Source organism: Elephas maximus, chromosome 1 (assembly GCF_024166365.1).
Source record: "Elephas maximus indicus isolate mEleMax1 chromosome 1, mEleMax1 primary haplotype, whole genome shotgun sequence".
NCBI lineage: Eukaryota > Metazoa > Chordata > Mammalia > Proboscidea > Elephantidae > Elephas > Elephas maximus.
The window spans coordinates 232,388,586-232,415,752 of NC_064819.1; the positions used below are offsets into that span (position 1 = coordinate 232,388,586).

At 46.0% G+C, this 27,167-nt stretch overlaps 1 protein-coding gene across 1 annotated transcript in view; it reads left to right on the forward strand.

The window, feature by feature from the left end:
- Window positions 1-27,167, forward strand: part of IGF2R (insulin like growth factor 2 receptor) — a 124,515-nt gene that overhangs the window by 17,550 nt on the left and 79,798 nt on the right. Inside the window, exons 2-4 of the mRNA XM_049904986.1 lie at window positions 7,095-7,234; window positions 21,581-21,705; window positions 23,236-23,334. Coding sequence (XP_049760943.1) covers window positions 7,095-7,234; window positions 21,581-21,705; window positions 23,236-23,334 — 364 coding nt within the window. The remainder of the gene's footprint in view (window positions 1-7,094; window positions 7,235-21,580; window positions 21,706-23,235; window positions 23,335-27,167) is intronic.

The following is a 27,167-nucleotide window of genomic DNA, read 5'->3' on the forward strand; positions in this document are numbered from 1 at the left end:
CTATATAAGCTCTGGCCATGCTGTGTCAAACTCATGTGTTCTCCCGGTCTTCAGATTAAATCATAGTGCCAAAATCAGATTTTTCTCTTTCAATGTTAACAGTAGAAAGTTGTTGAGAACAGTGGTTACATTATGAGCTTGACATTCTGCTGCAAATATCCATTTTGGGAGCCCTGCCTCTTTCTATGTCCTCCTTCTTTCTTGACTTCCCCCCCGCCCCTTCTTAATTTAGGATACTGTTCCAGATTTTTGAAGGTCAGTGGGCTGGATGTATGAGCTGGAGCTGTAGTGAGCCAAACGATTTCTTGAATATGCTGTTGGAGTACTTGGATGTATGCCAAAAGTAGGAAAATCTTTTTGGATGCTCAGGTTGGAAAGACTTAGCATTCCCATTGTCCCTGAAGTTTTGGATTTGTTGCTTACTCTAGATTTGGAAAAATATTTCTCTAGCCAGTGACCGTGTATTATATATTGCTGTATGAATTTAGCTTGTGTAACACCAATGGAGATTTTTTTTTAAAGGAGACAAAATTATAGATTCACACGTTTATTAATTTTATTACAGATTCCACTGTGCTGCTGTTCTGCTTTATAGACTGATAATTGTAGGCCAGTAGTAAAATGCTTAATGGCTACATGACTGTTGCCATAAAACCCAAGGCTCTCAGAAGCGAGGGAACTAAGATATTTCAAAATAGTGTGGATACATGACAGTGAACGAGAGGACAGAATTACAGTTCATGGACATGTTTTGTGGTGGAAGGAAGGAATCAGATTTTCTAAGATTTTTTTCTTTGGTTGGGCATACCATAAATTTTATGCTTGAATTTTACGTACTTTAGATGTTAGCTCTTTTAAAAATGAACCCAAAGCTACATGTTGCAGTGTATCACAATTTTGCTGGTCTTCATAAATGACATATGCAGAGTTTTGAAAGGTGTCATGGTAATATATCAATGAAAAATAGCCTTAAAATATTGTACAGTTGTACCTGAGGGCTCCTTGTTTAGAACTTTTTGGTAGAAATTATATAACTTATTCAGGCGTGCCGGCCCTGCATTTTTCTTCATTACGTCAGCTTTCTAAATTATAGGCAATTGTGTTGGCCAGCTAGATTTGCATAGCTTAGACCTTGACATTTTAAATCTGATGTTTCTTCATTGCTGCTGCCGCTAGATTGGTTTAGCCTTGAGCAGAATTGATTTTAAACGTGGCATTTGTTGGAGCGGTATTGGGAAAGTAGAAACGCCTTCCTGTCTGTAGTTGGTTGACAGTATATGACTTGTGTGCTTCCTTCTAATTGGTAATCTGCCAGCACCTTTCAGGATATTATGAAATTTAAACCAAATGAGGTTAAAATGGAAGCTCTGTGCCACTGAACAGATGCAGACTGATTCCAGTATTCCAACATAGTTACAGCAGAAGCGATGTGATTATAGTCCGGAGGAAAATAACATGAAACTTCCTTTAACTAAGGGGAGGATCCAGCCTTATATGCTTAGCTTATACAGCTAATTATCCACACCTTTTTTTTTTTTTTTTAGTAGGGTATATTTCAATCACAGAATTCATTTTAGAATCCACAGTCTCTTTAAGTTATTTGCCTTGTGTGTAACTTCTGTCCCTTCTCCCATTTCTTGCTGAATCTGATGGCTTGATGATAGAAAGTTTCAGAGTTATTGATGACAGTTACTGTTGGACTCTTGGTGGGGATTTTAGCTCTGCTGAGCTAAGCAGTCATTTTAAAGGAGAGTGTAAATCTGAGATAACAAATATGGATGCACTCCTTCCTAGTGGACTCCACAGCCCAGCTTGGCTACGCATCGTGAGGAGAGCACAGCCAGTGGGAAGCAGGGAACTGGTATTATTTCCATAGAAACCAACTGGGTGCGGGAAGAGAGGCTGCAGAAAGGGCTGCCTCTGGTGTTACAATTCGAACAGCGAAAGAGAAAGCAGAACTGGACTGAGAGTAAAAGGTGGCAGGCGTTTAAAACTTGAGGAAGAACTCAGGCTAGGGAAAACATATGATGTGTTGATCCGCATGACATGGTGTAGGCTGAATATGAAAAAACTTCACAGCTTTGTCTTGAGAGGCCATCGTCAGATGGTTTTAGTCACTCCGAAAAGTCTGCCTAGACTAACTAGTAATCCATGTGAACTCTTGGGAAAAATCAGTTATTTCTACAAGTATCTTAATTTTTCTGTTTTATTAGAATTTTTATTAAATCAAATTGTTTTATTACATACTGTAATAGGAACTTGGGAATCTTTATGCCGTATACAATCTGTCATTTTAATGGCATTTATTGTGATAAAATTTAAACTAAAATTTCGTGGAATGTTTTGCCAGTTTCAGGATTGTAATTGAAAGTAAATATTTTCTGAAAAAATCTTTTTTCAATTTTGAACAGTAGAAAATAAACGGGGCACTTTAGCTTGGTGGTGAAGCACTTACTTACCCTTGGAGCTGAGATTGGCCTGGGGTCATTCCTGGTGTTGTCACTCAATAATTGTGTGATGTTGAGCAAGATGCTCACTCTTTCTGAACCTTGAGACCTTTGACTCCAAAGCTGGGGAACTTGGGAGAGTTAAACAATAGTATCAAGGGCTTGGGGTAGCCTTTGGCTCAGTCAGTATTAGTGCCTATAGGTTAGGTTGTACTGGGATGAGTCCTTAATCCCACTGGCCCAGTTTTCTTTTCAGTTTATCAGTAAATATTCTGAACCTGCCAGTCATTGCTCAGGAGGCAGGGCCATTGATATCTCAGAGTGATGGAGGTATCAGACTCCTAAGAAGGTAGCTGGTACTGAGCGCTGGTAGTACTGGGACTCAAGAACTTAAGCTGTAGAGAGGAGATACGGTGGCATACATGTATGGGTTGGCTTTGAAATGAATTTGTATTTTTTGAGAGTGGGAGAGAGGGTGTCAGCTAACTATTTTATACTCTGCAAAAAATGAGGTAGAATGGCAGGGATTTTGCTTGCTTTTGTGAATTTTCAAAGCCAAGGTCCTTCCACAGATTGTTTTGTGCTCAGAAGAGCAATTCTAACCTGGATTAGGCGTCCTTCTTGGAGAACTTAACTGGATTTCACAATGCTAGCGGGCAGGGATTCTGGGGGATGTTTCCAGATATCAGGCTGCTTCCTTGGGGCTCTGCAGTTCTCCCTGTTCTTTTTGCATCCCTTCAGTTTCCCTCAGACTTCAGTTTTTCCACCCTTTGTTAGCTGCATGATTGAGTATAGAATCACAGTGACTAAAAAAGCTGAAAAAGACAACACCAATATGAAGGTTAGAGTTTCAAGAAGATGCCTGCTGAGCTTTCCTAGCTGTCCTGCCGATGTCGTTTCTTGTTAAATATATTTTAAACAATCTTTTTTTTTTGCCAGTCAAAACTACTTTTACACATAACTTATGAATATTTTCTTGGTAAAATTTTTAATTTAGTTTCGATATTATAGTTTAGTTTTCTCCTTGAAATATGTAGGTCTCACTTTGTCCTGTCCAGCTTTTAAGTCTTTACTTGTGTAAACCCGAATAATGGAGTTGAGAGAATGTAGACTTTTCTGTGTATCGCAGCCGAATAGTCTCACTTGTTTGGCTGTTAAACAGGCCGTCCTGCCCTGGAACAGAAGTTCGTAATTTTGGCTGTGCATGCTCTCTTCAGGTAGAGAATTTTCTAGCAGACGTACTTTCAGGTAAAGTTCATTATTCCTCAAAGATTTCATTAAATTTTGTTTAGTCTATAATGCTTTTATTGCTTTTGAAAGCATTTTTCTGTTCTGTAATATAATTATGATGCCTTTAAACTTTAGCATAAATTTAAAGAATAATTTCAGCGCAAGCCATTCCGGTGGCCTGGCTTTTATTCTGGCAAGCAGTCTAGGATCACCCAGTTTCAAATATGTAATTTTCTTAAAAAGTGCTGCCCGATACCTACTCTGTTTGACTTTCAAGTATATTATGAAATAGCCTTTGAAAAACACCTTCTACTAGTTGCAGTACGTCTAGATAATAATTTTATCTAACCGGGGTACACACCAGAGTGCCTAATAATCATCAGAGTATGCTGCAAGCATTTTCAGCTGAACAGAATGACTGTTCTGAGCTCCTAATTATGGAAGACATTAGGCATGTTTGTTTGTCTTAAAGCAGACAGAGTCCATTGGAATCAGAATGTTTCCAAGTCCCGACAACCTGCAGATGCAGTTGGAAGTGAAGTTTAGAAATGTGATCCTTCCTTTACTTTTAAGTGGTGTAATTAAGCTCAGTGGACATTTTCTTGAAACTCTTTAGCACTCAACATTGGTGTTAAGTCTTTCTTTTTTGTCACAATGACTCTGCTATACTCTGTTTCGTAATGTATCTGGTCATAAAGCCACCGACAAAGGGTGGAGAAAAGACCCTGAGATATGTGTGTCTTCACCCAAGTGCTGCAGACTGGGTTTGTGTGCGGCAGTGAAGGGACTATCCTGGAGGAGAGCTACCCTGCCATGAGCTGATAACTCAACCCCCTGAAAAACAGCCAACCCTTAAGTACTTTAATAGGGTTCTCCAGTCCTACTCCCATAGCACTTATCATTTTGACATATTTTCACAGAGCAAATGTGAAATGAGAATAGAGAAAAGAAACAGAATTGACTAGAGCAACACTTTTCTTTCTAGGAATCCTGATTTCCGGATGATCACAACAATAGCTCTCATTTTAATTTTTTCATTTCTTTTCTGCTTCCCAAACACACATTCTCTTTACATTTACTTTATTTAAATATGACTTCTGCAAAAACAGTTGATGTGTGTTTTTAAGTGTGGCGTGTAGGCACTGTGTGAATTTCTTTAGAGTTGATTCCTACCAGTTGGTTCATTGGAAAATGTAACTTTATGTACCTTCGTCATGTACTGAGGACTGGAAAAGACTTTAATGATGCTAGTGGTAAGGTTGTAAATTTGATGTTTAGGATAAACCTAACTCAGGGCTCCTGAGTAAAAGATTAGCATCTTTCCTTAATTAACCCTAATGAATAATAAAAAGTTTTACTGATACTCTGCAAATGAAAACAGTAGCTTAAAAAATTAAGGAAGGATGCTTAGAGTGTTTGAATGGCCTTCCTTTGCTTCAAGTATAAAATCAAAACTGCTTCCTCTATCTGCAAGGCCCCTCTGTGATCAGGCCCTCCCCATCTCTCTGACCTCATCTTCTTCTCTCTTCCTAGCCCACCTGGTTACATCGCCCTTCTCTCCTGTTGATGTGTCAAGTTTATTCTTGCCTCAGGACCTTTGCCTTGTTCCACTGCTTAGAATAATCTCCCCACCATTTCTCCACTTGGGTTGTTCCTTTTTGTCATTCAAGTCCCAGTGCAAATATAATCTGAAGATTTCCCGGTCTAAAGTAGCTACTCAGTAACTGCCTAACACTGTGCACCATTTTGTTTTCTTCAGAGCATGTATTAGTAGGTGGACTTATCCTTTGTATTTTTTGCATATTTACCTTCTGTCCTCCTCAGTGGAATATATACTCCAAGAGGGCAGGGACTTTTTGTCTGTTTTGTTAATAAATCCCCAGTGTTTACCACAGCAAATATTTAATCTTTGTGAAGGAAATGAATAAAGGTTAATGAAGGACCGAGGAAACAGGCCTTTGTTGATGACTTTCTCTCTGCCTGGTAGTACTTGGGTTATTTTCTCATGTTGTCTAATCCTCCTAACTCTAGGAGATGGCTCTAAGGTAGTATTGATGAAGAAGCTGAGGTCAGTGGTGACTGCTTGGAAGCCTGGTGTGACCCCAAGACCAGGCACCTAACATTTATACCAGCCTGTTTGTTAGGTTTGTGGCCTTTTAGTGGCTGTCAGAACTTCAGGAGATACTTCACCAGCCTGCTTGCACCCTTACATGTGCTTACCTGTCTTGACTTCTTGGCAGGAGGTTTGATCAGGTCGCAGCCTAGGTTTAGGGGAACACTTGGTGCTTTGTCTGCCAACAGGGCTGTTTTGGCTCCTGTGTTGCTGGACGGAGCTACCAGGAAACAACTTTTAGGCAGGGAGTGGTGGGGTGCTTGGTAGCTTTGTGCTGAGTCATTACCTGATGCCCAGTGGAAGGTGAGTTCTGGGAAATGGGCTGTCACTTCTCCAAGGGAGTGCTTTCTGTCCCTAAGGTTGCTAGATGAGCTCCTGATACCTATGTGTGGCCTCAGGTCTTAGAGACCTCGAGGTCACACTCCCAGGCCCTAGATCGCCCCTGAGTAGGCAGGCCTAGCCTCAGAAATTCGGATTTAGCTTCCCTCCTTCCAGCAATACTGTTGGATTAAAATTAGTAAAATATTTTTGCATTTTGCAAGGACCTTTTTAGTCACCCTCCTCCTTTTCTGTCTCTACACTTGCTCCCCATTTTACAACATGGGCAAAACATTCTTCCAGGAAAAAGTAGAGTATTGAGAATAATTATTTTGAACAGAATTGACAAACCAATTATTTCGTCCCAAGTATTGAGTCAGATTGATTAACAATTAATTACTTTGCAAAGGATTTGAAGAGGCATTGAGTCTTAGTGCATGTAAAACGCTTGACGTAGTAAATCAACCTCAAGTAGCTTTGGTCTGGTGCTGAATCAGCCGGTAGTCTCAGGGCACAACTTCATCTTGTCAGTTCAGAGTTGAACTATAGCTGTAAAAGGTAGAGCTAGAAGTAAATCTTTCATGCCAAAATTGTTTCTTAATAAAATAAACAAAGAGTTAAAAACAATTTTCTGTCTTTTCAGCATTTCAGTGTGATTAGAAAATATTCTCTTATACTAAACATGATTCTAGAGTAATTACTTAGCTGAGTTGATATTCTTAAATTAGTGGTAGAATGATAGCATTTTGATGATTGTAGAATCCTGAGGTGGCTTCTGAACAGATTTAACCAGAGCGAGGTGGTATTTAGTGGTTTCTGCCCTGGCTTCTATTAAATTTAACATACTTTAACTTGAGTATTTTTGGCTAATGAAACTGTGCTCCTAGTTTGTGGTAGTTTTAAGCAAACGTGGCTGGAATGTAAAACTAGAAGTTAAAATATTGATAGATCATTGACAGTGACAAGTTGTTTTTCTTCCTTTCCAGTTATACATGGGAAGCCGTTGATACCAAAAATAACATACTTTATAAAATAAACGTCTGTGGAAATGTGGCTATTTCCCAATGTGGGACATCAAGTGCTATTTGTATGTACAATTGGAAGACAAAGAGTTATCATTCAGTGGGTAAGTAAAATTACCTTTAAATGATTGTATGGAAAATATTCCAATTTTGTAAAAGATCACACACACACAATCATATATGTCTCTGTTTATGTGTTTATGTTATATATATATATTGTTGTCAGTTGCCATTGAGTTGATTCTGACTCATGGCGACCCTGTGAGTGCAGAGTAGAACTGCTCCACAGTGTTTTCAAGGTTATGACTTTTTGGAAGCAGAGCGCCACGCCTGTTTTCCAAGGCACCTCTGGATGTATTTGAACCACCAACCTTTCAGCTAGTAGTCGCTCCCTAACTGTTTTTATGCCACCCAGGGACGATGTTATATATATGTTGACAATAGTATGTATATATTATATTTTATAAGTTAAAAGTGATAACAATTTAAAGTTCAATATGAGATTAAATAAGGTTGCTTCCTTCTAATCAGTCATTAAGAATCATGTGAACGTGTATCTGATATAGAAGTATGTTTCCTAAATGGCTTTCCCTTCCATATATGTTATGCTTTTAAGTATCTCATTTATCATTCAGCAACGTTTTGAAGTAGGTGATATCATTTCCACCGTTTTATAAATGAACATACTGAAGCACAGAATGGGTAAGCAGCTTGCCAGAGATTGCATGGTTAGGAAGTGTTGGAGCAGAATTTAAGTGCTGATTGCCCAACTCCAGCGCCTGTGTACTCATCCAGGGCTGTGTTGTTATGTGAATCATAGGGTCATACCAGACAGTTCTAGAGCTAAAATGGGAACTATGGCGGGGAATCTAAACCCATAGCTCTGAGAGGACAGTTCAGAAACTGACTTCTTAGGAACTTGCTAGAAAGGAAAAAAAAAATGTGAACTTTCAAAAACAACCACTAAAACTGGAGCTCCCACAACAGAGGAACAGATGAGTTAGTATAGAAATAGAACCAAATACATATGGGAAAGATACATAACTAAAAAACTGAGTGTAATGAAGCTATTAATCTATTAGAAAACAAAGCTATACCCCTCCTTCAAATGATATATGGAAATTACACATAAGTTAAAATGTAAATATGAAAGGACAATAGAACATTGGAAAAATTTTTTAGTAAAATGTAAGTATAATCTGGAGGAGACTTTCTTGGAAACCTAGAATCCATAAAGAAAAAGGTGAATATATCTGACTGTATATATTTTGATGACAAAAAGTATCCTAAAGACAAAAGATCTATGCTAGACTAAGAAAGAAAATTTTCAGTTTATGTGCCAATGTACTAATAGAGTAAGAGTTCTCTTAAAAACTGGTAAGACAGATAACTAGGGAGAAAAATGGCAAACTTAAGACCAGGCAATGTACCAAAGAAATCCAGATGGTCAATACAACTTGGTAAACCATAGGTGTAAATGTAAGTCAAAGCAATCACGAGATCTCATTTTTTTCCTCATCAAATTGGCAGAAATTTAAAATGGTTGAAACATAAGAGTGCTGGTAAGGAGCCTAGAACCAGGCACACTTATGTCCTGCTATAGGAAGATGGTTGTCTATAACCCTTTGAAGAAGATAATTGTTGATATGAGTTTTCTTGTGTCCTTAAGGGCAGTTTTTCTACTAAGAAAAGACTATTAGGATTGCAATTTGGTTTAAACAATATTAAACTATAAAAACTATACATAGTTCTTTGTCAGGCAAATAATATTGTATATATGAATCTAACAAATTTGGTAATCATTTTTATGACTGTGAATAACATTTGGTCCCAGTTACAATCTAGTTAATCATCTTTGAATATTTTAAAATGATTTATACAATTTATGTATTTCTTTTAAAAGTCTGATTTAATAGTTAAAACTTAAGTATTGATAATAATAGCTTAAACTTATGAATACATTCAATGCAGTGAATTACTTGATATGGCCCTTCTAGCCATAGACTTTGTGACTTCTACACAATGATTGAGTGGGACTATGCAAATAGGGTGCTGTGGCCTGCCAAGGGGATTGGACGGCTTGCTGTTAATGCATATAAGGTGTATGGGACCAGTGATGGTTAAGGTTATGTGTCAGCTTGGTTGGGCCATGATTTTCAGTGGTTTGGCAGTCTTCCATTTTGTGAGCTGATGTAAGTGTCCTCCATTTTGTGGTCTGATGTAATTATCCTTCATTTTGTGATGTGTTGTAAATTTTAGCCTCTATGCCTGTGGTTATGGTCCCATTTCGGAATGAATTGTTTGTTAATAGGCAGGATTAGGGTGGAATGTATTTTGGGTCACTGCCTTACTAGAGAATATGATTCAAGTCACTGCTCCTAACCTAGTCACCACCCTTACTCAAGCCACACCCTTGCACCACCTTGCTCAATAAGGGGGGTTTCCTTGAGGGTTCGGTCTGCATCCAATATATGTATGAATGCTCTGGCAAAGCTCTTTCTCTTGCTCTGGATCCTACATCTGGCCGGTCATCATCATCTGACCTTCAGTTCTTGGAACTTGAGCCAGCAGCCTGTTGTCTGACCTGATTTGCCAGCATCTAGAGCCTTGTGAGCCAGCAGCCTGTCATCTGACCTGCCAATTTGAGTTTGTCAGCCCCTGCAACCACGTGAGTCAGGAGAAGCCTCCAGCCTAATGTCTAATCCATGGGTTTGGAACTTTCCAGCCTCCACAACTATGTGAGCCATTTCCTTGACAGTTCATGAATTCTGTAAGATGTTGCAGCAAATTATGGAACCCAAAGACAGGATGGAGAGTACCGAGGGGAGGAGGAGTAGTTGATGTTAGAGATAGTGGAGTGGTACAGCAGTCTGGAAAAGTTGGACATTTGGGACCTCTTTGACCTCAGCCTCATAGAAACTAGCTTTGTACTGATTCTTCTAAAATAAATTATTCATTTATGTGATAAACAAAATTCTCTTAGATGTTTTAATACTGTGTCACATGTCTAAATCAATTGCTGAGTTAAAAACTTTGAATTGGAGTCATAACATTCAACGCTGCAAGTACATAAAAATACTGAATATGTTCACATTACTCCTAACATCCCAAGTATTAATACCATGGTTTTAATTTAATTAATTTTCCTGAGAGTTAAAAACTGCATATCCATTTCGGGAAGACTGTAACTAGCCCATTTAACTGAGATAATGTACCATCTAGGCAGGAGCATTAGTCGAGGTTACTCACCACCAGAGCCTGGGATTCTGACTGACTTCTTGCCAGTGATCTGGATAGGATGCAGTGAATCCTATTGGTAGTTGCTGTATCAAGTGACTTCATTACTCTAAGGAGTCTGGTCCCTGACTTCAGGTGATACACTGATTCTTGTGTCCACTCACAGAAATCTACAGCAGCCGTCCAGGTTGATCACTGGATTAAATTTTGCATCTTTTTGACTCTTAAGATGTGAAAATGTCTTTTTCTTTTAAATCCTTCCTATATTCTTTCATTTTCACAACCATACAATTCTTCTGGGTATTTAAGATGATATCTGGTTGAGTTTTGGATGTAACTCATGTTTTTGTCTGGTTTATGGTCTATCCTGATTGGCAATATCCATTAAAATTTGAAACAAATATATACATATAAAAATGGCACAGCAGTGTCACACCTCGTCTAACTTCACTTCACAAAGGGAGGAGAGGGAATCACCATTAGCATCAGCCTGAGGCTGATTCTTTTGAGGTGGAGGCCAAATGTACTTTTGCCACCCAATCTTTTTTTTACCAATTCTGACACCAGCCATCCCTTCCATGGCACTCTTTACATCTCTGCTGGGTTCAATAATTTGTTGCAATGGCCATACAGAACTCACAGATCATACTTACTATTACAGGGTTTATTAGGGAAGTAACAGGTTATAATTCAGGATCAGGAATGACTCAAGGTACAGTTCTTTGATCAGGACAGCATCGTCCTGGCCATGACGGCAGGCAGGGCTCTCGGCCCTCGGTCTGGCTTTTTGCTGCTCAGGCAAGTGTTACAAAGCTTCTTAGCTCAGCCAGTTAGTGCCCGGAGGCACCTTACTCTGCCAGCAAGCCTCCTGCTTGTAGGTGTTCAGCTCTCTCGCTCAGTGGGTCAGCATGCCCACTGTAGCTGCCTTGCTTCTTGGGCCAGGGAGCCCATTGTATGGTCTCCTGGTTCTGCTGCTGATGTTTCTCTACCACTGGACTCTGCCATGCTTGCCAGTGCTTCTTGCTGCTGCTGTGCTGTCTCTTGCTGTCTTTGTGTTACAACTCTCTGTCTCCTGGGTCTAAGAGGTTCTCACCATAGGGATCTCAGGTCCAAAGGACGTACTCTACCTCTGGCTCTTCTTCTTGATGGCAGTGAGGTCCTCTCTCTCTGTTTCTGGGATTGGCTCCCTTTAAGCCTAACAGAGGCAAAACTGACTAGTCCCCTGTTAGAGTTCCATACAGCCTATTTGCCTGGTACCACCTCCCATGAGGGTTCCATGCACCTTATTTGCATTATTAGCAGGCTGTCCAATCCCCTCAATGGGCCACATATACCTTATTTGCATAGTCCCATCCAAGAATTTTTGAGAGTCTCAAGAACACACATGGCTTGAAGGGCCATATTAATTAATTCACTGTAATATATACCTAGTTTTGTGAATCTAACCAGTAGAAATAGTACTGTACATAGATACTTGCACAATAGTTCAATAAACTGTATGTTTTATTTGATATGCTTGGTTAAAAAGTTTCCAGAAAAGACATACATAAAACATAGCTAACAATACTCACTTAATTCATAAAAAAAAATGAGTGCCAATTGTATCTAGGCACTGTTCAAGACTGGAAATGTATCAATCACCAAAACAGACAAAAATTCATTTTCTCATAGAGCTTACATTCTGATGCGGTGGGTTCTGTCTGTATAAAACAAACAAGACTATGCTAGAATATAATGAGTGCTATAAAAAAGAAAAGGAATCAGTGCTGGAGGCTCAGGAAGATGTGTGCACAATATTAAGGTGTCACAGAGAAAGTAATGTTTAAGTAAAGGCTTGGAGCAGAGGGAGTATAGTCATGTGGCTCCGCGAGGGAAGAGCAGCCTAGTGGTGGGGAAGGGTCTTTAGTGGGGAATCTGTGGTAGCAAGAATAGAATTCTCTTTTAAAGTATTAATATACAGAAGAGCTGGAAAATGAGGCAGTTAGCTAGAGGGTAGGGAGAATTTTTTAAAAATTCACATTAATAACATGAATAGTATATGTTGAAGGGAATGATACAATCAAGAAAGAAACACGGGCACAAGGGAGAGGGGTGGGGAAGAATTGTTACAGGATACCAGTGAATGGGTGGGAAGCTGGTCCAGCGGTGCGTGCTTCCTTTGAGCATGGTCGCCCGGGCCGTGGTGGGAGGCCGCGGAGGCCTGGCTGTTGCCCTTCGGGACCCCAGGCCACCCTAGAGTCGGAGTCGCCAGGGTTTGCAGCCTCAGTCAGGCAGAGCTGCTGCGGGCTCGACTGGGCTCGACAGGGGTGAGCTCCGCGACGTGGATGGTCCCGAGGGTGTGGCAGCCTCGCCCAGTCAAGCTGGTGAGGTGGCCTAGGGATGTGGTGGTCCCGACGCCGTCTAGGCGGGCCTGGCGTGACATGGCGCTGCGGGCTCGGAATGATGTGGTTTTAGTGCCCCGGGACGGTGGTGGCCTGGCGCGGTGTGAAGAGGCCCAGAGTGAGGGGGGTCCTAGCGTGGTGAGGCAGACTCGGAGTGCAGCCGCCCCAGCGCGGTCCAGGCGGCATGGTGCTCCGGGAGCAGGGCGAGGTGGTCTGAGTGCTCCGGAGTGTGGGGGCCCAGCGCAGTGAGGCGGGCTCGGCGTCCGGAGTGAAGCGGGCCTGGTGTGAGGCGGCCCCGGCGTGGCCTAAACAGGCTCAGAGTGACGGGCGATGTCTCGGCGCGGTGAGGCGGGCCGGAGCGAGGGTGTCCGTGGGGTGAGGCGGGCCCGGAGCGAGGGTGTCGGTGGGGTGAGGCGGGCCCGGAGCGAGGGGTCCCGGCGCGGTGAGGCGGGCCCAGAGCGAGGGGTCCCGGCGCGGTGAGGCGGGCCCGGAGCGAGGGGTCCCGGCGGCGTCAGGCGTGCCCGGAGCGAGGGGTCTCGGCGCAGTGAGGCGGGCCGGAGCGAGGGGTCCCGGCGGCGTGAGGCGGGCCCGGTGCGAGGGGTCCCGGCGGCGTGAGGCGGGCCCGGTGCGAGGGGTCCCGGCGGCGTGAGGCGGGCCGGAGCGAGGGGTCCCTGCGGCGTGAGGCGGGCCCGGAGCGAGGGGTCCCGGCGGCGTCAGGCGTGCCCGGAGCGAGGGGTCTCGGCGCAGTGAGGCGGGCCGGAGCGAGGGGTCCCGGCGCGGTGAGGCGGGCCCGGAGCGAGGGGTCCCGGCGGCGTCAGGCGTGCCCGGAGCGAGGGGTCTCGGCGCAGTGAGGCGGGCCGGAGCGAGGGGTCCCGGCGGCGTGAGGCGGGCCCGGTGCGAGGGGTCCCGGCGGCGTGAGGCGGGCCCGGTGCGAGGGGTCCCGGCGGCGTGAGGCGGGCCGGAGCGAGGGGTCCCTGCGGCGTGAGGCGGGCCCGGAGCGAGGGGTCCCGGCGGCGTCAGGCGGGCCGCAGCGAGGGGTCCCGGCGGCGTGAGGCGGGCCCGGAGCGAGGGGTCCCGGCGGCGTGAGGCGGGCCCGGTGCGAGGGGTCCCGGCGGCGTGAGGCGGGCCCGGAGCGAGGGGTCCCGGCGGCGTGAGGCGGGCCCGGAGCGAGGGGTCCCTGCGGCGTGAGGCGGGCCGGAGCGAGGGGTCCCGGCGGCGTGAGGCGGGCCCGGAGCGAGGGGTCCAGGCGGCGTCAGGCGGGCCGGACCGAGGGGTCTCGGCGCCGTGAGGCGGGCCCGGTGCGAGGGGTCTCGGCGGGGTGAGGCGGGCCCGGAGCGAGGGGTCCCGGTGCCGTGAGGCGGGCTCGGTGCGAGGGGTGGGCTCGGTGCGAGGGGTGGGCTCGGTGCGAGGAGTCTCGGCGTGGTGAGGCGGGCCGGAGCGAGGGGTCGCGGCATCGTGAGGCGGGCCTGGAGCGAGTCTCTGCGCGGTGAGGCAGGCCGAAGCGAGGGGTCTCCGCGCGGTGAGGCGGCCTGGAGCGAGGCGTCTCTGCGCAGTGAGGCGGCCTGGAGCGAGGGGTCTCGGCGCGGTGAGGTGGCCTGGAGCGAGGCGTCTCTGCGCAGTGAGGCGGCCTGGAGCGAGGGGTCTCGGCGCGGTGAGGCGGCCTGGAGCGAGGGGTCTCGGCGCGGTGAGGCGGCCTGGAGCGAGGGGTCTCGGCGCGGTGAGGCGGCCTGGAGCGAGGGGTCTCGGCGCGGTGAGGCGGCCTGGAGCGAGGGGTCTCGGCGCGGTGAGGCGGGCCTGGAGCGAGGGGTCTCGGCGTGGTGAGGCGGGCCTGGAGCGAGGGTCTCTGCGCGGTGAGGCGGGCCTGGAGCGAGGGTCTCTGTGCGGTGAGGCGGGCCCGGGATAGAGCGATCCTGGCACGGTCTAAGCGGGCCCGGAACGAGCGGGGTCTTGACACGGTGAGGCGGCGGCCCCCGCACGGTCTAGACGCGCCCAGCGTGGCGTAGTCTTAGTGCCGTGGAGTGTGGCGGCCCGGCGCGGCGAGGCGGCTCAGAGTGAGGCGGCTCCGGCGCGGTGAGGCGGGCCCGGCGCGGTGAGGCGGGCTCGGAGTGAGGCGGCCCCGGTGTGACGAGGCGGGCCCGGCGCGGTGAGGCGGGCTCCGAGCGAGGCGGTCCCGGTGCGATGAGGCGGCCCCGGCGCGGTGAGGCAGGCTCGGAGTGAGGCGGGCCCGGTGCGATGAGGTGGCCCCGGCGCGCTGATGTGGCCCCCAGAGTGAGGCGGCCGCGGCGCGGTGAGGCGGCCCCGGTGCGGTGAGGCGGGCTCGCGGCGAGGCAGCTCGGAGTGAGGAGGACCCCGTGCGGTGAGGCGGCTCGAAGTGAGGCGGCCCCGGCGCGGAGAGGCGGCTCGAAGTGAGGTGGCCCCAGCGCGGTGAGGCGGTCGGAATGAGGCGGCCCCGGCGCGGTGAGGAGGCTCCGGAGCGGTGAGGCGGCGCGGCGAGGCGGCCCCGGCGCGGCGAGGCGGCCCCAGAGCGGCGAGGCGGGCTGGGGGTGAGGCGGCACGGAGCGAGGAGGCCGTGGTGAGGCGGCCCCGGCGCGGTGAGGCGGCGGTGAGGCGTGAGGCGGCCCCAGCGCAGTGAGGCGGCGGTTCGGAGGGAGGCGGTGGCCCGGAGTGAGGCGGCCCCGGCGCGGTGCGGCGGCCCCGGCGCGGTGCGGCGGCTGGGAGTGAGGCGGCGGCTGGGAGTGAGGCGGCGGCTGGGAGTGAGGCGGCGGCTGGGAGTGAGGCGGCGGCTGGGAGTGAGGCGACGGCTGGGAGTGAGGCGGCGGCTGGGAGTGAGGCGGCTGCGGCGCGGCGAGGTGGCTCGCGGTGAGGTGGCCCCGGCGCGGTGGGGCGGCCGGAATGAGGTGGCCCGGGCACGGTGAGGCGGCTCGGAGTGAAGTGGCCCGGGCGCGGCGAGGCGGCCGGAATGAGGCGGCTCGGCCGCAGACTGAGGCCCACCGCCCGGCCGCGCCGCCTCCCGTGGGCCGCTGTCGCCTGGCACGGCCCACGCCGGCGCTCCGAGCACGGGCGATGGTCCTAGCCGGGCCCAGACCGATAGGCGCCGCGATTCCCTGCAGTCTCTCCGCGATCCCCGGGTCGGGCTGGTGCCGCTGGCCGATCGAGAGGAAATGAAGGCGAGGGCGCCGGCCGGGCCAGGCGGGCGAAGGGGGGTCCTGACGACGGTGAGGCGTCCTGACGGCGAGGTACCGCGGACCCGGCTACGGTCTCCGGACCCTCCGCCTAGGCTCCAGGGCTCTTTGAGTTTCATTTTCCGGACTGGCTTGGCACCTGACAAGGTGCTCCCCGAACTCTTCAGCAGCAGCAGGGAATCACCGCCCCTGGGGGTAAAGAGGTGGTGTTGGTCCAGGTCTGCCCGGGCAAACGGGCGGCCGCGGGACACCGAGCGGGTCAGCCACCTAGATCCCGCCACTCCACCTCCCGCGGCCGCCCGCCGCCTTCTGTGAGCTGGGGGGAGCTGCGTCTCAGGACGTGTGGAAGCCCCGCCCCGCACCCTGGGCCCGCCTCCAGACACACCCACCTGGCGCGCCTATAGACACGCCCATGTGTGGGCGGGGCCTCGGGGCGCTGTCCTCGGTACTTGGTGCCGCTGCAGGCCTTCTGAACCCTTTAGGCTGACCCCGTTAGAGGAAACAGTTTAGTGCAGACGCTGGGAATTTCAGGGAGAGGTGGATGATCCCAGCAGACCTTTTTACATAGGCGGGAGAAAGAACCACGAAGGTCCAGTGTACTACCAGCCCGTTGCTGTGTGGCAGCCCTGCCTCCCCTCCCCCCCCATTGGTATCTTAATTTCCACCCCCTGTTCTTTTTCCCTTTTGCGGGGTGGGGTGGGGAGAGAGGTGTTTTTTTTTTTTTTTTTTAAAGACCTTAGGTGAATGCATCAAATTGGATCAGTCATAATCCTGAGTAAATAGGATACACTCATTAATCCAGAGATTAACCTTTTTCTTTTGTTTGAAAATTAGTGTTTATGTAATGAATCCTGCCTCTAACAAAAGCTAGGACTTTGAGAATAACCACTGTGTGTTCCGCCACCCCTCTGTCCCCCCTCCCCCTCCACACAATGGAAGCAACCTTTAATGCAAGTAACCCTTAGTATTTAAAATTGTTTTGCCTTGTCCGTATCTGTTGATATTTCTAAACATTGTATGTGTGCATGTAATATTTTTAACTTTATAAAGAATGCATATCATGCTATGTGCAAATTTTTGGAACTTTCTATAACAGCAATATTATATTGCTAAAAATTAACCATATGGTTATTTTTCATTGTGGTTCAGTTCTTCTAATTGCTATATAATAGTCTACTGTGTGGATCCACCAAAGTTAACTTATCTGCTCATATTTCTGGGTTGTGTCCATGCTCTCACTATTTTGAATAATACTAGACATTGTTTCACATCTTCCTGTTAATGTATTGCATGGTTTTCTCATGTATATACCTAAGGGTGCAATATAACCAGATTGTAGGGTACATTCAATTCTAGGACATAATGCTGTGCTGACTTGCATGAGGTTATACCGGTTTACATTTCCACCAGCAACAGAGGAGCACTCTGGATCATAGCATCTACAATACTGAGTAGTTCATTTTTGCCATTGGGTTGGATGTAAGTGGTATGCCACTGTGGTCTTGGTTTCTGATTCCTTGATCACCAGTGGCATCGAACATCTTTTTCTGTATTTATTGGCATATGGTTTTCTTCTGTTTGTCTAATTATGCCCTGTCCACTTTTCTATTGGGTATCTATTGCATGTGATCTCTTCTTTTTCTCCAGCAGTTTTAGAAAATTTTCTTTGCCTTTGGATATTAAAATTCACCATAACAAGACTAAAATCCACTGCTGTTGAGTTGATTGTGACTCATAGCGACCCCATTGGGCTTCCAAGGCTGTAAATCTCTATGGGAGCAGACTGCCACATCTTTCTCCTGCAGAGCAGCTGGTGGTTTTAAACCACTGATCTTTTGGTTAGAAGTCAATTGCTTTTAACCACTGCACCACCAGGGCTCCTTATCATGTGACTAAGTGTGGGTTTTTCCTTCTCTCTCTCCTCTTTGGCGTGCTGTGCGTTCTCTCAGTAAGAGAGGTCTTTCATCTCCCTTTATTTTTTGGACTTACGTGGAAACGTTCTCTTTTTCTTCAGCCATTTTCTCCTGTTGTTTCTTCTTCTAGGACTCCTGTTTTCTGGATGTCAGCACTATCGACTTCTATGTCTTGCCTTTTGTATATTCCATTTCTTTGTTTTTTTCCTTTTTCTTCTGTAGCATTTCTTCAGTTTGGTCTTAATTTGTTCATCAGCTGTAGCCTTTCTCTTATTTTCCATCTGTTTTGTGTTTTTGAAGTTTCGTTTATTTTTTATATCTATTATTTCTGCTTATTTTGCTCATTTTAGCTTGCTAATATCTTCTCTTATCTCTTGAAATATGTTTATGAGATTCTTCTATGTCTCCATAGTTCTCATTCTGTTCCATCTATAATCCATCATTTTTTTTGAAATGGTTATGTTCCTCAAATATCTTATTTTCTTTGGCTGCTGGCCTTATTTACTCTTAGGGGTGGGTGGTGTTTATTTTGTCAGACAGTGCAAATGAGAGAAGGCAGGACCCAGCCTTAGTGTCCCAAGGCCCTGGGTGGGGGGTGGAGGCAGGGAGGGAGGGCTGGGGAGAAGTGGTGGAGGAGCCCCACTGGCAGAGCCTGAGGCTCTGCAGCTGCAGCCCTTGGCTCCCCACCCACGGTACAAGAGTACAAAATGCTATAACTGAACTGATTTTCAGAAAAGAGAAAGAACCTGACTAACTGATATAGACATTGATTAATCTCTGTTGTGATCTCTTTCCCCCTTCTTTCCACATGGATTTTTTTTTTTTTTTTTTTGCCATAGGGACTCTTACATTAAAGCTCAGAAATGTGTGTCTAGAGTACTAACCTATCTGACTGTAGACCTTCCTACATTATTTCTGTATTTCTACATAGAAGCATGTGTGTGTGAGAGAAATATTAGTAGTAAGGAACAAATCTTTAAAAAAAAATTTGTTGAGGGGGTGCTGAAATCAATATATATTAGGGTAAGTGAAAACTGACTGCCATTGCTACCAGTAGTTGACATTTATTAAGCACTTAGAACATGCCAGGCAGTTGCTAAGCCTTTTGCATATTTCTAATTAATAATCTACAAATTTAGCCACATATGTTAATAAGAATGGATGATTTTACACTCAATTCTTGTTGATGTTAATTCCAAAGAAGTTCTTGCTTGTTCAAAATTTCAGACAATATAGAAGCATATGAAATAAAAGCTTCCTGCTTCCTTCTTTATCCTTTCCTTGAAATCCTGTGGGGTAGCTACTGTTAAGTTTGGATGGAACCCTTAGAAATCACTATATATGCTCCTAAGAATACACACATGTGTTCATAGGTGTGCTCATATACTTCGCCTATGCGGTCTTACTATTCTGGAATTTTTTGCTTTTAAGTTCATAATACACAGATCTACCTGAAAGAATGGCTGTGAGTTAGGGTTTTATTCAGTAAGTGTTTAGCAAATATTTACCACAAACTTATGTGATGATTTAAAGTTGGGATACAAAGGTAAACAAGGCAGACAAAATACTTATTATTGTGGACCTTGCATTCTATTTGGGGAGAAAGAGGATGGGTGAACAAAGACATAAGACAATTTCGGGTAATAGTAAGTGTAAAGAAAGAAAGAAAAATTGGGTAACCTGAAGGAGTGGGACAACTAGGGACTTCTCTGTAGAAATGAAGTTTGAGCTGTGATTCCAGTGACCAGGAGTCAGCTGTTAGAGGACATGTTAGAGGAGGAGTCTAGAGCAATGAGAATGGCAAGGCAGGGAAGGACAGTGAGTCAGGGAAGAATGTGAGAGATAAGTAGAGAGCCTTAGGCTTGTAGGGGCTTACAGATAAGGTGAGCAAATAGTTTATCATCCAAACTGGGGCACTTTGGAGAGTAGAAGGGACAGCTCTTAAATATGCCAGGACAACTGGAGTAAGCCATTAATGTTCCAGGCTGAGACATGGTCACCCTACTTGTGGGCCAGGCTAAAGAATTTTGATTTTATAGCATGTGTGGTGGAGAGTTAATGAAGAGTTTCATAGCAGAGTTGGTAGGTTGGTAGGTGCTGTGGAATTGGCTCCGACTCATAGTGACCCCATGGACAACAGAACAAAACACTGCCTGGTCCTGCGCCATGCCCACAGTCATTGTTATGCTTGAGCCCATTGTTGCAGCCACTGTGTTAATCCATCTCTTTGTGGGTCTTCCTCTTTTTCGTTGTTGCTGTACTTTACTAAGCATGATGTCCTTCTTCTGACAACATGTTGAAAGTATGTAAGACGTAGTCTCGCCATCCTTGTTTCTAAGGAGCATTCTGGTTGCACTTCTTCCAAGACAGATTTGTTCATTCTTCAGCAGTCCATGGTGTATTCAGTATTCTTCACCAACACCACAATTCAAAGGTGTCGATTCTTCTGTCTTCCTTATTCGTTGTCCAGCTTTCATGTGCATATGATGCGATTGAAAATACCGTGGCTCGAGTCAGGCGCACCTTAGTGTTCGAGGTGACATCTTTGCTTTTCAGCACTTTTAAAGAGGTCTTCTGTAGCAGATTTGCCCAGTGCAATGCATCTTTTGATTTCTTGACTGCTGCTTCCATGGCTGTTGATTGTGGATCCAAGTAAAATGAAATCCTTGACAACTTCAATCTTTTCTCCATTTATCATGATGTTGCTTATTGGTCCAGTTGTGAGGATTTTTGTTTTCTTTATGTTGAGGTGTAATCCATACTGAAGGCTGTGGTCTTTGATCTTTATCAGTAAGTGCTTCAAGTTCTCTTCACTTTCAGCAAGGAAGGTTGTGTCATCTGTATAATGCAGGTTGTTAATGAGCCTTCCACCAATCCTGATGCCCCGTAATTCTTCATGTAGTCCAGCTTCTTGGACTGTATTATTTGTTCAGCATACAGATTAAATAGGTATGGTGAAAGAATACAACCCTGACGCACACCTTTCCTGACTTTAAACCAATCAGTATCCCTTTGTTCTGTCCGAACAACTGCCTCTTGATCTATGTGCAGGTTCCTGATGAACACAATTAAGTGTTCTGGAATTCCTGTTCTTCGCAATGTTATCCATAATTTGTTATGATCCACAAGTCAAATGCTTTAGCATAGTCAATAGAACACAGGTAAACATCTCTCTAATATTCTCTGCTTTTAGCCAAGGTCTATTTGATATCGGCAATGATATCCCTGGTTCCATGTCTACTTCTGAATCTGGCCTGAATTTCTGGCAGTTCCTTGTCAATGTATGTTATAATTTATGTTTTTAAGATCACCCTGGTGCAAGATGGATGGGGAGGAGAATGGGCCTGAGTGGTGAGGCAAGAATGGAAGCAAGGGGGTAAATTAGAAGGCGAGAATACAGGCAAGAGACAGTAGTGGTTTTAACAGTAGTGAGGATAGTAGTAGAGACAGATGGATGTGAGACGTACTTATGGAGGAGGCAGAGCCAGTAGAGCTTTCTGACTTATCGAGTGTGGTGGATGAGGGAGATCCAGGACTCCGGGTATGTGTTTGGAGCTTGAACAGCTGGGCGGATGAGCATGCTGTTCCCGAGATGGAGAGCTCTGGGGAATGATAGTTTGTAAGTGTCTAAGCTGTTGGATGAGTTATACCGCCACTTTTAATTTGCTTATCCTTGGAAATAGTATTAAGGTTCCATATGTTTTATTGCTTGTTCACTCTCTGCCTTCTCTTAATAGGTGACTCTCTTTTGAAAAGTGGAACCAGATCTCTTCTGGAGTTCAACACAACAGTGAGTTGTGGGCCATCAAGCGCAGATCACAAAGTCCAGAGCAGCATCACCTTTCTGTGTGGGAAAACTCTGGTGAGTTCACACAGAATCACTCTGTGTATTTCTCTTGTTAAGCATGTGTGCCCCATGGGTGTTCTTATAGAGATATTTCAGAAAAAATATGTGAACGGAACTAAAAACACAAACACACACCCCAGCCGAATCACCATCACCGTCAAGAACCAGTAAACAAACCCCAAGCCTACAGTTAAAACCCTGAAGGGAAACTCGATCCACATCCTGTGTAAGTCTCCGATCCTAACTGATGAGTGTGTTACAGCTTGGAGCACTGTTTAATGTTCATGCCGGCGGCACAAATTTTTTATTTCTAAAACTTCTTCTCCCAGTGTTTCATTTTGACAGGTTTTAGGGCCATGTGTTTATTTTTAACAACTGTTTTTCTTTTCTCATTTACATTAAATTGGAGAGACCCACATGTATTTAGAAGCAGGCTCTGCCAGCCGGTAATGGAATTCCCAAGCCTTTTGATTATCACCCTGTGTCAGGAGGGGACTTAATTGCGTAAAGCGTGGCGTTTGTTCTTCCTCTGTGCATATTATATGTGATTTGTTGGCTTTAATTTTTAGTATTTAGAAAGGAGCTTTCAGTGAATGATTGCCAGCTTTTAGGGGAAGCAATTTGTATGCAAATTCTATGAGTGTACCTCCTCGGAGCAGGAACCAAAGTGCTTAGAAAACTCAGGTTGAGTGAAACTCAGGGGGCCACCAGGTTGCTTTAAAGTATCAGATTAGAATTTGGTGTTGCAACCATTGAGTCTTCCAGCTCATGATGCCTCATCTGAAGAACTTTTAAAAAATAGCACTTATAGTGTTAATTCTGGGTCAGCCCATCGATTGCACAGTTGTACATGCTGAGACCTTAAAAAAGAACCTGTTTCCAGTGGTATGAGAGGTCTCTCTGACAGAGTGAGCTAGCTGCTATTTTAATTTTAACTCATTTCCTCGAAGACATCTATTTTCACCACACAAGAAACAGAGTTTTGAGGGCGACGCCCTGAATTCGCACAGGGCAGTGTGTACTGGTGGGTTCCTGTAGTTGGCCGGCGGGGAACCGGCTCTCCTGGCTTGTGTGACTATCTGAAGTGAAGCTGAGGCTGAGTCCTGGGTCTGTGAGGTGTATTCACTAGAGACAGATCCAGATGGGCCTCCGCCCTCGGCTCACAGGAAGCATGAGTTCACGTTTCTGGCTTCGATTTTGCTGGCGTTCAGTTAAGAGAACATTTGGAGTTTGAGAGCCGAATGACTCCAAGGATTAGCTCCCCTGAGCTTACTGTACTTGCGTAGTTGGGGCCAGTGGAACAGTCTTGGACCAGTTATATCGAAATTCCAATGCGATTTCGTGAAAGTTTTGTTTCAGAGTTTTTGGGTTTGGGAACTTCTTGATGAGCATTTTTAACTAAAATGGTTGTTCTTTCTTCTTCTTTTTTCCTTCCCTTCTTGTTGCTACTTTTATTTTCATTAGCCTTTACTGTGTCCTAACTTTAAGAAAGAAAACCTTAGATTACATGGTATGGTAACTTGTTTTAAATTTTCCTTTCAATAGGGAACTCCTGAATTTGTCGCTGCAACAGAATGCGTGCATTACTTTGAGTGGAGGACGACAGCAGCCTGCAAGAAAGACACATTTAAAGCCAGTAAAGAGGTAACACGTGAGCCTTAAGGCCTCAGGCTTATGAAGTAAACTGGGACCTTTAAGATTTGAAATACTGATTCTCTAACTGCTTAGGATGAAACTCCAGTGGAGTAAAGATGCCTTGTGATCCCACAGTTAAAACTTGTTCTGGGCAGTTCTTATTTTTAGAACAGGGCATTTCAAGTATCACAGGCTATGATTCTTAATGTGCTGGCTCACCCGATGAAGGTTCTGGGCCCTGGTGCTCTGCAGCTCCGTAAGCCAAGCAGCGTGGTTGGGCTTGGTGAAGAGTCTTTACGCTCCATGAAGGAGCCATCTGCTTTTGCCCCGACTGCGTCGTCCTCCTCTGTTGGCTTCCTGCAGGTGGGGCACCCCATTCTGCCTATTCTCACTATTAAGTCCATTTTCTCCCTGTGCTTGGGGTCTCTTCTGGATGCATTGTGGGCCCAGGCCAGGTGCCCCACCCCATACATTCAGTAACGTTTCCCCGAGACTAGATCACTGTTATCTTTCCTTCCACCCTTTCCCTGTGGTTATCTGGGCAGCCCCTGGACAAGCCATTCTTGGGGATAAGGAGGCGTCCTCTTGGCCAGCCATGAGCTCATCCCTCCCTCTGCACACGGCCTCTGCACTTGGCTCTGCTGCTGGACTTCCCTGGGCCCTGGAGACAGTGCAGTGTATGTCCCTCTCCCTCCTACCACAGCTGATTTGAACGGTAGCTTCCTGTCCCACCCTGACAGCAGCCTAGTTCATTATTTTCACTTTTGTCCACTGGCTTTCTGTTCGTGAGGATGAAGTTCAAAGATCTCTTAGGAGCTAGAAACTAAAAAATGTTTGGTAAACAAGTGTAGTTTGAGAAGGGCAAAAAGAGAAGTTTGTTTCTTAAAAAACTAAACCAAATCTAAGTCGTAAGTTATAAAGTTACACTGATGTTTCAAATGTGGCAGCTTATGAAAGAAAAGACAGTCTGATACAGAGGTAGAGGAGGCAAAATATTGCCTCCTAGCTCAAAGACCGTAATGAATCCTTGTTGAAAAGAAAGTGGAGAAAGAATTAAGGTCTGATAAAATGACGCAGTTACTGTTGGGCCACCAGTTGCCGTGACGTTGATTCCGACTCATGGCGACCCCATGTGTGTCAGAGTAGAACTGTGCTCCATAGGGTTTCCAGTGGCTGATTTTTTGAAAGTAGACTGCCAGGGTTTTCTTCCAAAGGCACCCCTGGGAAGACTTGAATTCCCACCCTTTCAGTTAGCAGGTGAACATGTTCATTGTTTGAACCACAATAGTGTCAAGTTCAAACTTTGTTTAGTAAGTTTTAAAACTTACGTGAAAGTGTTCGACCATATACAGTTAATGATAGGAAAAGCATCTCAAAAAATGGAAATCCACGGGGGGCCGGGGCCTGGTGGGTGGGTGGCTGTTTATCCCAAATCATCCAGGTAGCTGAACCCAAGGAGCTTCTGGCAGGAGGCTGGAGCTTGAGGCCACAGAGAGGTGAGTCTTCTGCTCTCGTACTCTCTTGACACCCAGATGTTCTCTTGGGCTTTGATTCTTCAACCTGAGCAGGAGACCCATTTTTTCTATTTCACCTGAGTGTCCCTCTTAACTTGTTTTGCTGAATTGACTATTGTGTCTTCCCTCTGACCTGGGAAAGAATTGCTTTCTTCAAAATAAGTAAATGGAAGCTTGTTTTCTATATTCTTTGGGCTCTGAAGCAGCCCATGGGCCACACCCTGGGCTACACGCTGCCCCTGGCCTGCTTTGTCCAGCTCTGGAACTAAGAATGTGACTTTTACATTTTTTAAAAGTTGTAAACAAAAAAGAATGTACCGGTGCCAGAGACCTATGTGACCCGCAAAGCCCCAAATATTTACTGTGCGGCCGTTTACAGAGAAAGGTTGCTGACCCTGTTCTAAATAGCTCTGGTGGGTGGCTGGGTGGGTGGGTGCTGGTGAGGAGGCACAGTCGGTGTTTTTCTTGAAACAGTGCATTTTAACTTCTTTTAGAAGCTCATCTAAGCACGAGAAATATTTGCAGTTGGGTTTCTATCATCTGTTTAGGTATGGTTGGCAGCTGGGGTTTTACTAATTCAGTTTTCATTTTATATTTATTGAGAGCCTATTGCGGCCTAAGCAGTAGGGGTGTCATACAATTTTAAAATGGTTCTCGCTTTCAGGGAGCCCAGAGACCAGAGGTGCAGAAGACGTAACCATATTCACGACCTCAAGTTTTTTTTCTACCTTGGGCGTAGAGTAATTAATGGGAAGAGCTGAAGAGCATATTGACTGCTAAAAAAGTAGCTGTTGTCACCATTACCGAGTCATAATAAAACACAGCCCCTTTTTTTCTCTTGTCAGTATGATTTGATTACACCTTACAGACTACGGTGTGATGACTTCAAAAAAAAATATTAAATGTTTTTAAAATACTCATCATTCCTTAAGGAAAAAAAAAAAAATTCCGATCTAGTTTAGTGCCGTCGTAGTCTTCATTGCCATACCTTATTGCTGTCTTCTTCCTTCTTCAGTTTTGCTTTGTCACGTTTAGACTGATTTGATGGGCGAAGACTACGATAGCCCCAGCAGTTGTCCCATGCTCGTTCAGTGGACTCCAATAGTGGCTTTTTAGATAATGATTTCTTTAAAACAGTATGGACATGTGTGCCCTACCATGGCCTTTCTGGGAATGTATAAAACTCAGAACTGGCATGCCAGGAATCTTGCCAGAGTTAAATAAATCAGATCAATGTACATAATATAGCGTCAACACCATGACATCAATGTGAAGTGTGTGAAGCTGACCAGCCACCCCCTCACAGCTGCTGGCTTCTCGTCCTTCTGAATGGCTCCATTGCCTAGTTCAGGGGAGCGAGAGGTGGAGAGCTTTCTCCCCAGGCTTCCCCAGTGGCATCTTCTGTGTTTCCAGCGCACACTCCAGTCCTCTGGAGCGCTGTGAGCTATTGCTTCTGTCCTGGGGGAGGGAGACAGCAGGAGTGGCCAGCCGTGCTGAGCTGGTGCCTCCAGGCCAAGCCCCTCAAGCCCCCTGTGAAACTGAGCTGGGTTCAGAACTGTGGGCTTTTTCATATGTGGCCCGTCCTTCCTCCTGCCGACGTGGCCCTATTCCCTCTGCTCTCACAGGCTTTCGTTTTGCCAGCTGGACAGCTGCTGCTTGTCTCCCGTCCTTACCAGTCTGCCGAATCCCTCCCCTCTGGAGTTCAAGTTTCTGAATTGTCTTGCTGTGGGATGAAAAGCTTTAGATTTTGTGGAGTTGTGGATATGTGTGGCTGCTTTTCACTGGGCCCTAATTACAGTCTGCAGTGATAATTTTGTTTTTTTGAATTGTCTTTCTACGGGCCTCTGACCTTTGCCTTCTCGGGCTCTGGTGGCCTGTGCCCTGGGGCCCTGACTTCCTGGTTATCACTGAGTCACTTCTCTGACTGAAGGTCTCCTCAGGTGATGGGAGAGGACTTTAAAGATGTGGTTGAAATGGCTTTGTGTGTCCCTTGAGGCCGTGAGGAGGTGCCTCCCCTTAAGTTGTTTTATGTCATTGTTCACTCTCCATGAAATCTCTGGAAACAGGACTTGGGAAAGGTTAGTGGGTTAGAACATTCCTGCAGGCTGAAGAGCCTCTTTGCAACAAAAACCTGAAAGCTAAATATTAAGCAGTTAAAGTTTGTAAGTAGACCCACCTGTGAACAGCTTCAGTCTAGAAGACAAAATTTTAGGAAAATTATCCATGGAAAGTGATAAAACTGGTTACCTTGACGATTGCAGATAATATAAATTTTTAGACTATTCCTTGCCGGGGAGGATTAAAATCATACCAGTGTATTATTTTTGA